Genomic DNA, 12,188 nt, shown 5'->3' on the forward strand with positions numbered 1-12,188 from the left:
CCCTTGGCGATCCATAAATTAAAAAAAACAAGAAAATGGTGCCGTCTGGTTTGCTTAATAAAAGGAATTTGACATTATTTATACTTTTACTTTTACTTTTGATACTTAAGTATATTTTTGCAATTACATTTACTTTTGATAATTAAGTATATTTAAAACCAAACACTTTTACTCAAGTAGTATTTTACTGGGTGACTCAACTTTACTTGAGTCATTTTCTATTAAGATATCTTTACTTTTACTCAAGTATGACAATTGGGTACTTTTTCCACCACTGCATGTAACTGTTTGTTACATGCAATATGCTCTCCAGTTTTGTCATGAAACAAAAGGTGTGGTTGTCTTCTTATTGTCTCGGCCTTAGGCCTCTATATCACGGTGGCAAGACATGAACTAACAGGTTATAGAGCAAACAATGCAATTATCACAACACATAGGTTGTAATTTGGCTTTTTTTCCTGGCTTGGCTTCCCCAGTGATTTTACCCAAGCACTGCTAATGACAACACACACACACACACACATGCATGCTTCTCATATGTGGGGTCAGTTTTTAGAAGGGCCTCTCTCTCTCTCTTGAATATTCTGCCTGAGTGGACTTCTGTTTTGATCATTTACATCTCTGAGGTAACATAATTATTCTGCTAGACTTCCAGAATGCATATTCACTGAAAAAACATTCCATTGTGTGCAGTCATAGGAGAAGAAAATCATTATTGGAAAGGGGTGTGTGTATTTAGCGCATGGAGAGAGGGAAAGTGATAATTGATTCACATATTGTGTCATCAGGGTTGGGGCGCACACATACACACACACACACACACATTTACCATTGGCATTTTTCCCGCATATCAGATGCTCGTAGTTCTGCATCACTCCCCACAGCTCCGCGTCGTTATTGACGACCCAGTCCAGGACCTCAATATTTACCAGGCGCTCCTCTGCCATCATCAACACCCGCAAGCCCACTTCCTCCGCCAGGCTCTCCACGCAAGCGGTCAGGCAGATGGCTGCGTGCTCATGCACGCGCACTGACACACGCGTGTCCACCATCCACCTGAAGAACCGTCCCACCGGGAGGCTGAGCCCGCAGCGTGAGGACTTGCCGCGTTGACGCAGTGTCTCACCCGAGCTCATGCAGTAGAGAGAGATGGCCCTCACAGTGCCAGCCACGCACCGCTCAGCCAGCCCCCAGCTCAGCACCAACCGAACGGCGCTCTGCACTTCGAAGCGCGTGCATCGCCGGTGCAGCTCGCTCAGTCTCTGAGCCTCCCGGGAGATCCGAACCAGAGCCCTCCGCAAGAGCAGCGAGAGATGGCGGACTGCGTCACAGGAGAAAGCCACCTCCTCGCCTGCTACTTTACACAGGACTTCAGCGATCTCCTGGTCGGTCCAGGGGACCTCTTCCAGCGTCGGCAGACGAGGACACTTGGAGAGGATGTCCTCTGGATCCTCGGGCAGCACCGTGTTGACCGTGTCCCAACTGGCGTTCCTGCTGCTCAGAGAGCCGATCTGGTTGCACCAGGTCCCCCGGTGTGGGTGGGTCTGGGAGTGCCGGGACCTGGACGAGGAGAGGCTGAGGGACTTGCAGGAGTCCCCAGCTCCGTAGCCCGAGTCCAGACTCAGATCTTCCAGGGTCTTAGTTATCCTGGGACTGCAGGTGCCTGACATTATTGTCGCTTTTTTGAGATGTGCTTCTGTTCTGAGAGCGCCGAAAGAGATTCGAAGGTCACTTTTACGCACTGCAATAAATACACCCCATGAACGTTTCCTATCCAAGAATAGATCTATGGATAAATATAGTTAAATGACTGTAGATAAGTCTATTCAATCACTTGTCTAGTAGTTTTGATGTCTGTCCATGGATACAGTCTCGCCTGCTGCCAGTTGCTGCTCCACAGGCACATGCACTGCTCTGCTGGCTCTGTTAAATGTTACCATTAAATGTTAGAGGAGTGAGACCAATGAGAGTGAGACCCTTTGCGAGCACCAATCGGCTTTGAGAGGCCTTTGATCCAATCTAGGTTAGAACCAATCAGATAAATGAAACCTATGCAAACCAGGAGTGGTATCCTATTACAATACCAGCATACAGATTTACAGCGCCATCGTGTGGAAATGAAACAGTGCACAAATTCTTAGGGAACAGACTTTTTCCTGACCACTTGACCTGACCTGACCAGGACTCTAGCCCCTAGTTATAGCCAAGAACAAGGTGTTTCAGTAGGGCCCGGAGTCCTGACCAGAGAAAACTAGTCTTAAAATATGTGTTAATACTCTTCTACTAAAAAAGAGGTTCCCAACCAGGGGTACTAGGACCCCTGGGGGAAATTAGCATATCCACATGGGGTCCTTGAGAAGACTCATGAGCCCATAGGCCTACTGGTAAAATGCACATGAGGGGGTACTTCAGGGGTACTCTGTGCAGAGCAAAATTCAATTGTTGGTACAGTAACTGAAAAAGTTTGGGAACCACTGTACTAAAATACTCATGCATACTTTCTCATGTAAATAATACTCAAATACACAAAATTTAGAAAACATGTATTTGACAAATCATTATTGAACAGTATCAGGGGTTCATAGCATAGATTACACACTAATCATAACCACATCTGTTTTGCTTTGACTGTCAAACACCTTAACAAACTAAAGCATATCAATGTACAAACATGAATTTAGAATTCACACAAAACCTTTTTCTGTGGATAAATAGCAAAGTGCAAAACATTACCATTGAAATTGCTGTAGTCTAGAAATAACCTTTCAATTTCTTTGAAGGTAAATAAATACTGGGCTTCTGCAGTGGAGCACTCAGTCCATTTATTTAACAACAAGCTTATGATTGAAGATTATAATATTTTAGCTTATGATTAATTGAGGGAACCTAAGTAAACTTAGTCTTCATTTAACCAACCAACATCTGCCAGTGGACAAATGACATGCTATATGCAAATTGTCCACTAGATGTCAGTAAAGTAAGCAAATAACATGGTACTACAGAACAATCTACCACAAACCATTTGGAAAAATGTAAAGGGCTACTTCAACATCATAATTAGGCTATTTACTACAACAGTAGCCAGTATTTAGAACTTAGGTGTGTTTCTTCTACAACACAATGAGTACAAAATATCTACATATTGCTCTTCTTACAAATACAAATTAGCTTTATAATACATTACAGCAAAGATCTAATAATCTGAAAAAACATTTTTGCTAGATCAATGATAAGCCAACAAAACACAAAACATGTTTTCATTTTAAGCTTAAACATTCCAAGAATAGAAAATGATATTTAAATATGAATTATTCTTGCTAAATGACTAATCTAAGCCCAAAGTCACATAGCACCAATTGCCTTCGTCTATGCTTGTTTTTGGTTGTTGTGGATGACCAGTACAAAATCCCTAGGCCTACACCTAAAATACCAGGCATTTGGCCTCAAGTGATCTCAATTGATGGACTAAGAAATGAGGCCCCTTGCAGCCTTGTGAAGTTCTGAACCCCTGGTATACTAACGTTAGGCTGGGATTCAGCCTGTCGCGGATTTGGAGAATGCACCATTTCAAGGTAATTTCAGATTGAGCCGACATATGCAGCATTTACCGTGAATGTGGTCCCCGCGAACAGGGAACATATCCTTTAAAACGTGCATTGCTGTCAAAGTGCACTCAGATTGAATCCCGCCCTTACTGTTGTTGTTGTTGTTGTTTACAATCCAAATCATCAGTGAGGCAGCTCACTCTTCATTATGAAGTACCTTGCATACATTGGGCCAGTTAGTTTTGCATGGCCCGGTGCCCCGGGTGGATGGAGATTTCACTTAAGGACCAATGGAAAGGTCTAAAATGTGCAAACTCCACCCACCCGGGGCACGTGGCCACGCAAAACGAACTTGCCAGTGTGGCAGGTTTCGTCATTTGAAAACATGAGCATTCGCTGTCCTTTCTGTTTTGTAATTATCTTTTCAATGACACTTCAATACATATCCTGTTATCAAGCCAGCATGATTCTAATTGCAGTACTGATGGTACAGCTTAAATTAAGGCATTTGCTCTAGAAGCAAAGATACACTAAATGGCCAAAAGTATGTGGACACCCCTTCAACTTAGTGAATTTGGCTATTTCAGATACACCCGTTGCTGACAGGTGTATCAAATCGAGCACACAGCCATGCAATCTCCATAGACAAACATTGGCAGTAGAATGGCCCGTATTGAAGAGCTCAGTGACTTTCAATCTGGCACCGTCATAGGATGCCACATTTCCAACAAGTCAGTTGTCAAATTTCTGCCCTGCTAGAGCTGCCCCGGGCAACTGTAAGTGCTGTTATTTTGAAGTGGAAAAGTCAAGGAACAACAACGGCTCAGCCGCGAAGTGGTAGGCCACACAAGCTCACAGAACGGGACCGCTGAGTGCTGAAGCGCGTAAAAATCGTCTGTCACTACCGAGTTCCAAACTGCCTTTGGAAGCAACGTCAGAACAATAACTGTTCGTCGGGAGCTTCATGAAATGTGTTTCCATGGCTGAGCAGCGGCACACAAGCCTAAAATCACCATGCGCAATGCCAAGCGTCAGCTGGAGTGGTGTAAAGCTCGCCGCCATTGGACTCTTGAGCAGTGGAAACGCGTTATCTGGAGTGATGAATCACGCTTCACCATCTGGCAGTCCGATGGACGAATCTGGTTTTGGCGGATTCCAGGAGAACGCTACCTGCCCGAATGCATAGTGCCAACTGTAAAGTTTGGTGGAGGAGGAATAATGGTCTGGGGCTGTTTTTCATGGTTCGGGCTAGGCCCCTTAGTTCCAGTGAAGGGACATCTTACAGCTACAGCATACAATGACATTCTAGACGAGTCTGTGCTTCCAACTTTGTGCCAACAGTTTGGGGAAGGCCCTTTCCTGTTTCAGCATGACAATGACCCCGTGCACAAAGCGAGGTCCATACAGAAGTGGTTTGTCGAGATCGGTGTGGAAGAATTTGACTGGCCTGCACAGAGCCCTGACCTCAACCCCATTGAACACCTTTGGGATGAATTGGAACGCCGACAGCGAGCCCCCGCAGCAATGTTCCAACATCTAGTGGAAAGCCTTCCCAGAAGAGTGGAGGCTGTTATAGCAGAAAAGGGGGGACCAACTCCATATTAATGCCATGATTTTGGAATGAGATGTTTGACAAGCAGGTGTCCACATACAAAAATAAAACTATACTAAAATAAGTATAGCAAATATTTTACAAAGGCTATCTAAGCAAACATAATGTCCATTGATAAAATATTACAAAACTACTAAAATGAAGTAAGCTGTAATGCTTTCACTATGATGGAAGAGAATGTGGCACTGTCCCTTGGAACTCCACTATGGCAGCTTCTCCTACAACATAACACTATGTTTCTGCAATGTCTGTCTTGTAGACAACAGGGGGGGGGACTTAGAATGCTTTACAATGCTCTAGAATCGAACTGGCCCTTCTGGGTCTCCTGGCTCTCCTGTGTCTCCTGTCTGGGCCCTGTGTTTGGCAGAGCCAAGGCCTGCTCCAAAAGCCTGGCCAGGTACCCATCCTCCGCCCTCTCCCCCACACCCACCAATCGGCTCTCACTATGGGCCAGGCCCGTAGGCTGCTGGGCGAGTCCGGGGGACACTGCAGGGCAGCTGGGGAGGGCTAAGAGATAAGGGGGCAACTGGGGCAGTCAGGGTCGGCTCCTCCATGGGGTATTGTGGAGGTGTGTTTGTACCCTGTTGAACTACGACCTGTGTCTCTGGTAAAGCCACTGGACCAGAGGAGCGCTCCACTTCGTGGTGGAGTGGCAAAAGAATGGCAGGCTGTCCCATAACATTGTGCTCATTGCTCCCTGGTGGCTCATAAGGTGGTGGCCCAGCCCCAGCCTGGGGAGGCCCATCGGGGGTCACTTGAGCCTGGATGGTGTGGATGAGAATGGGGTCTTCCTCTTCCTCCCTATTGAGAGCTTCCTTGTCCTTCCTGTCCTCCTTAGAGGGGCTGTCATCTTGGGAGATTACTTCTGGCTGGTGGGTGATGAGGTGGAGACCCAGACCCCCTGCTCCTGGTCGTTTGGTACCCAGGTCAGGGGTGACTCCCCTGGGGGGCTTGAGAGGGGTGAGCAGAACAGGTAGCTCCAAACCCAGGGCCTTCCATGGCAGCTCCTCTGGCTTGGCTAGAAATAAAACACAGGAACATTAAAACTGAGGTAAATTATAGGAACTATGCTTTGCTTTACAGTTCTGTTTCAGTTGGCAAGTAAGTGTTTACCTGGTTTATGCTTAAACATTAAATGGTAATTTTGGGTACCCTCTTTCAAAAATACCACACAACTACAGTACCAGTCAAAGTTTGGACACACCTACTAATTCCAGGGTTTTTCTTTATTTTTTGCTATTTTCTACATTGTAGAATAATAGTGAAGACATCAAAACTATGAAATAACATATGGAATCATGTAGTGACCAAAAAAGTGTTAAACAAATCAACATATATTTTATATTTGAGATTCTTCAAATAGCGACCCTTTGCCTTGATGACAGCTTTGCACACTTTGGCATTCTCTCAACCAGCTTCATGAGGTAGTCACCTGGAATGCATTTCAATTAACAGGTGTGCCTTCTTAAAAGTTAATTTGTGGAATTTATTTCCTTCTTAATGAGTTCGAGCCAATCAGTTGTGTTGTGACAAGGTAGGGGGGGGTATACATAAGATAGCCCTATTTGGTAAAAGACCAAGTCCATATTATGGCAAGAACAACTCAAATAAGCAAAGAGAAACGACAGTCCATCAAGACATGAAGGTCAGTCAATACGGAACATTTCAAGAACTTTTAAAGTTTCTTCAAGTGCAGTCGCAAAAAACATCAAGCGCTATGATGAAACTGTCTCTCATTAGAGTTACCAGCCTCAGAAATTGCAGCCCAAATAAATGCTTCAGAGTTCAAGTAACAGACACATCTCAACATCAACTGTTCAGAGGGGGCCGCGTGAATCAGGCCTTCATGGTCGAATTGCTGCAAAGAAACCACTACTAAAGGACACCAATAAGAAGAAGAGACCTGCTTGGGCCAAGAAACACGAGCAATGGAAATTAGACCAGTGGAAATTTGTCCTTTGGTCTGGAGTCCAAATTGGAGATTTTTGGTTCTTTGTGAGATGCTGTGTGGGTGAACGGATTATCTCTGCATGTGTATTTCCCACCGTGAAGCATGGAGGAGTGGTTATGGTGCTTTGCTGGAGACACTGTCTGTGATTTATTTAGAATTCAAGGCACACTTAACCAGCATGGCTGCCACAGCATTCTGCAGCGATACGCCATCCCATCTGGTTTGGGCTTAGTGGGACTATCATTAGTTTTTCCACAGGAAAATGACCCAACACACCTCCAGGCTTTGTAAGGGCTATTTCACCAAGAAGGAGAGTGATGGAGTGCTGCATCAGATGACCTGGCCTCCACAATCCCCCGATCTCAACCCAATTGAGATGGTTTGGGATGAGTCGGACCGCAGAGTGAAGGAAAAGCAGCCCACAAGTGCTCAGCATATGTGGGAACTCCTTCAAGACTGTTGGAAAAGCATTCCAGGTGAAGCTGGTTGAGAGAATGCCAAGAGTGTGCAAAGATGTCATCAAGGCAAAGGATGGTTATTTGAAGAATCTCATATATAAAATATTTTAATTTGTTTAACACTTTTTTGTTTACTACATGATTCCATATGTGTTATTTCATAGTTTTGATGGCTTCACTATTATTCTACAAAAATAAAGAAAAACCCTTGAATGAGTAAGTGTGTCCAAGCTTTTGACTGGTAGTGTAACTAACCAGTATCAAATGGTCATTATATGACCTAATTTCTCTCCACATGGGGGAGCTCATTGACAAGCCCTCATGAGATGTTTGGTCTCTGCATTTTCTACTGATTTAAAATAGTTATCCTTGTCAAACAGTACATAAAAATCAGCTAAGCAGTGTGTTACCTGGGGGTGGAAAGTCCAGCTTCATCTTGCTTAGTTCCGCCATGGAGGCCTGCAGCTGATCGATGATGACATCATCACTGTAGAGGAACGACAGGGCGATCTTCTCCTGAAGGAACTCTCTCAGGTCCTCCAGATTCATCTTCAGGAGACGTTCTGTTGACACACAGATACAGCAAACAGGACAGGATTCAACTTCATTGGCATTATATCTGCTCTAACAGAGACACAGGACAGGAGTCAAATATGCATAGCTGAGATTAATATTGTATTAGCTAAGAGTTATGTAATGAGTAGCTAATAGCTAATAGGCTAAAGTAGCCAAAAGGATACTTGTTAATGGTAGATGCACTCCTTACTCTTAAATATTCTAAGGATGGTGTAGGACATGGCAGTAAGAATTTTCTCTCCTTCCAGAATGTAGATGTCCCACAGGCGTAGAGTCAGGGTGAACGGGGTCTATGAGGAGAGGGAAAGAAGATATCTGACTTCCAAGAAAAATTATTTCCCATTCACAAAGTGGTAAAACTGTTCTTAAAATCAATGGTGTCCAAAAAGACCACAATATCATAAGTCATGAGTTCACATAGTGTACATTAATAAGATTGTTTTGCTATCTGTAAGCACATAGGCTTATCATCCCCAAAATTACCATTATCGATCCATGACATAATCATTGATTACTAGGCTAATTATTTGTTTGTCTTCATCTTTCTCTCCCTCTCTTTCTCCCTCTCTTTCTCCCTCCGCCCCCTGCCTCTAGTCCCGTGGTAGTGAGGGGGGCTTGGTGGCGTCCCTCCCAACCCACAGCCCCAGCCCCATCTCTGTGGTTGGCCCCAGCGGGACTGAGAAGCGCTGACAGCAGCATGTCTCTCTCCAAACCACCAAAGCCACAGGATTGTGTGTATGAACAGAGTAGAGTACACACTGAGTAGTTATTAAGCCTTGTGATTATGCTTATGTTATGTTCCCTTTATACGCAGTTAACAACGCTAATAAATGCTGAAATGAGTTTTACCTTGTAAGTTCATCCTGCTTAGAATTGTAATCATGTGAAATGAATGAATGTCCATGAATACAATTGCAATTCTGCTATTTTAGAGTTACTATTGTCAGTTGAATATGAGGCTCACAGCATCAATTCTTTGACTACTTTCTCCTCTGCTAAAAGTTACAATATGGCAATCGTTGTCAGCAATCCCAGATCCCAGATTGTACCTTTAAAGAGAGGAGTTCTTGGTTGTCATGGGCCACTAAAAGGAAGAGTTATTTAAATCGGCTAAAAATGGCACCGGTCCTTTAAAACACACTTTCTCTCACCCTGTCAATGAAACACTGCAGGAACCATTTAGTGCTGTAGATCCCACAGGACATCTGTTCCCTGTCCTAGAGAGACAGAGGGAGAGAGGGATGGAGGGAGAGAGAAAAAGAGAGAGGGGATGGAGGAAGAAAGAGAAAATGAGGGGGAGAGAGGAGAAAGAGAGGGAAGAAGAGTAGAAAGAACAATGGTCAGTTCTACACAGTAACACACATTTCAATGTAACTATATGCAATTACTGTAATAAACTCACTATTATGAAACATAATAATGCCATTACGTAATGTGTGTATGCATGTATGTGGTTGTGTGTGTGAAGGCAACCTAAACAGTGATCTAACCAGATGTTTCTTCAGCTTGGGGATGAGTTTGGAGAGAATCTGATCGTGGTGCGTCTGGAAGCGCTGCAGTTTGGGAAACCCAGGAATAAAGAAACCTTAGAGGGAGAAGGAGAGGGAGAGTGCATGATTAGACTGCTTCATTACCTTGTGTAAACACACAGATAAATCGAGTGGCTAGAACTCCATAACAGAATGTACTTACTAGTCAATTACTGTAATTCCATTTCTTTATGAAGTTTTTTTTACATATTCATATATTAATTCACTGGTAATGTCGCTGATTCCTATTATTGATTGGTCGGACCACCATGCATGACATATCTGATTGGTTGAATCAATGTTTACGGGATATCTTATTGGTCAGCTCACCGTGCATGGCATGCTTCTGATTGGTCAGTAGCTGTGACAGGGCCCAGAATGCGTCTTCCTCGTTCATGTACATCAGCAGCAAGGCGGCGACCTGGCTCATGCCCTGGCAGTAGCTCACCTCCTATAGGGTCAGAGGATAGAGGTCAAACTAGGTCACATTGATCACCAGGCTACATGTGTCCTGATGTAGGTTTCGTCACCTTAAAGCTGGAGGCAGCTCAGTTGCCACTAGTTTTAGTGTTACAAAGCAGTTCATTGCTGAACATTGGGATGAATCCTAATGCAAACATGACGTAAATATTGACATTATTTATGACTGAGGGAAGACTAACACAAACTCACCGTGTTGTAGACTGAATAGGCAGACAGGATATTAAATAAAGACTGCTGTCTGTGTAGACACAGAGAGGAGAGAGGGAGGTCAGTCATTCAGAGAGGGGTAATTGCCATGGTTCAGGCAACTTTCATTTCATATCTTTATATACTGTACATATGTAGGATCTTAATTTGATCACTCTTTTGTTGCTGAGAATTTTCCTGCACCACAGTAAAGGCAGATGAGCTTCATGATTTAAATAAATTAACTGAAAAGATGAGGGGGGAGGGGTGTGTCTCTGTTAACAACAGCTGGTGCACGATCTCTAATGTTAAGGAAGTCCCAAGTTTTTGCTCGCCCGAGTTAGAATATCTCATGATAAGCTGCAGACCATACTATTTACCAAGACAGTTTTCATTTATATTTTTCATAGCTGTGTATTTACTAGTAAGTTGTGTATTTATTCCATGTGTTATAATTTTTTTCTATAATGTTTTCATCTTTCTCTCTACATTGTTGGGAAGGGCCCGTAAGTAAACATTTCACTGTTGTTTACGAAGCATGTGACAAATAACATTTTATTTTATTTGTTTGGAATGATGAAAAAATAACATTAAATTGCTAATTAGACTGCGTATCTGTGGGTGTTTCTCAATATGCATACTCCCATGCTCTGAGTGCGTTCTTCGAGGTTCTTCTCTTGAGTACGTTCTTATTAGGACGAGAGTGTGGAGAACGCATACATTTTACATTTGAGAAGCACTGCGCACTCCCGTGCTACTGCATTACCTTTGACCTTTTAGAGTAAATTGCATCATCAACATGTCGGCTGTTCATCTATGCTGGACTTTCAACAACTACCCTCTTTAACTAATGTTAAATATCAAACATTTGTAGATCTGAACATCTGATTTAGTTAAATATTGCACTATTGTCAGTAAAGCAATTGAGACTATTAATCCTTTTGTGTTTTGTATTATTTAGCTAAATAGAAATGTGGTTAATTTCGCTACTTTCCATGATGTGTGGACAATGTGTTACTACATTACACAAGCTGACGTTTTGACCACATGGAATTGGGGGGGAATTACACATCCTTTATACCTCAGATTGGTGATGTTAGTATACAAGTTTATAGTCAACACGATGACACAAGATCAATTGTTAAAAAACAGATCAATATCTTTGGTTTTGTACTGTTGATTTTGTCATACTGTCACGACTTCCTCCGAAACTGCCTCCTCTCCTTGTTCGGGAAGGCTTCGGCGTTCGTCGTCACCGGTCTTCTAGCCACTGCCGCTCCTCATCTCATCATTCCATTTGTTTTGTCTTGTTTATTACACACACCTGGTTTCAATTCCCCTCATCAGTACCTGTATAAGTGTTCCCTCTGCTCCCTTGTCTTTCTGTGTGATTGTTTATTGTGGAGGTTAGTTTAGCGTCGGTGGAGCTCTTGTATTTTGTATTGCCGGGATATTCACCTGTGTGCCTTGTTTTTTCCAGTGCACTGTAATTTTCCGCACTGGAGTGTTTGACGCCTTGCTGCGTACCGCTGTGTCAACGGAATAAACCTGTTATTCTGTGATTTACCCTCCTGCGCCTGACTCCTTCAAATCAAATCGCCACAGAATCACACACCTGCCATGGAGTTAGCAGGAGAAGAGCCCATGGCTGGAGTCTTGGCACGGGTCCCCGAGCATTCCAGGATGCTAGCCAGCTTGGGAGAAGCGATGGATCGGGTTCTCCAGGTCGTTCAACGCCTAGATAGGAGATGACCCAACCTGTCGGGACCAGCTGTGCGACCAGATCTGGCTACCCACACTCCAGCACCCCGAGGGATTCATCTATCCCGACCGAGGGAGTTTGACGGG

At 43.7% G+C, this 12,188-nt stretch overlaps 2 protein-coding genes across 2 annotated transcripts in view; both read right to left on the minus strand.

Annotated features, from left to right (window-relative positions):
- The window catches only part of LOC311111930 (ankyrin repeat and BTB/POZ domain-containing protein 2-like), a gene marked incomplete at its 5' end in the record, with an annotated part of 30,430 nt that extends 28,760 nt beyond the window's left edge, over positions 1-1,670 (minus strand). Inside the window, one exon of the mRNA XM_084154854.1 lies at positions 830-1,670. Coding sequence (XP_084010980.1) covers positions 830-1,670 — 841 coding nt within the window. The remainder of the gene's footprint in view (positions 1-829) is intronic.
- Positions 1,671-3,365: 1,695 nt separating this feature from the next.
- LOC311111933 (USP6 N-terminal-like protein) overlaps positions 3,366-12,188 on the minus strand; it is a 33,082-nt gene continuing 24,259 nt past the window's right edge. The window contains exons 8-14 of the mRNA XM_084154858.1: positions 10,344-10,392; positions 10,002-10,122; positions 9,633-9,727; positions 9,294-9,359; positions 8,333-8,432; positions 7,977-8,129; positions 3,366-6,175 (exon numbers count right to left, since the gene is read on the minus strand). Coding sequence (XP_084010984.1) covers positions 5,601-6,175; positions 7,977-8,129; positions 8,333-8,432; positions 9,294-9,359; positions 9,633-9,727; positions 10,002-10,122; positions 10,344-10,392 — 1,159 coding nt within the window. The 3' untranslated portion in view covers positions 3,366-5,600. The remainder of the gene's footprint in view (positions 6,176-7,976; positions 8,130-8,332; positions 8,433-9,293; positions 9,360-9,632; positions 9,728-10,001; positions 10,123-10,343; positions 10,393-12,188) is intronic.

This window comes from Coregonus lavaretus, assembly GCF_964263955.1.
Source record: "Coregonus lavaretus genome assembly, chromosome: 37".
Taxonomy (NCBI): Eukaryota; Metazoa; Chordata; class Actinopteri; order Salmoniformes; family Salmonidae; genus Coregonus; species Coregonus lavaretus.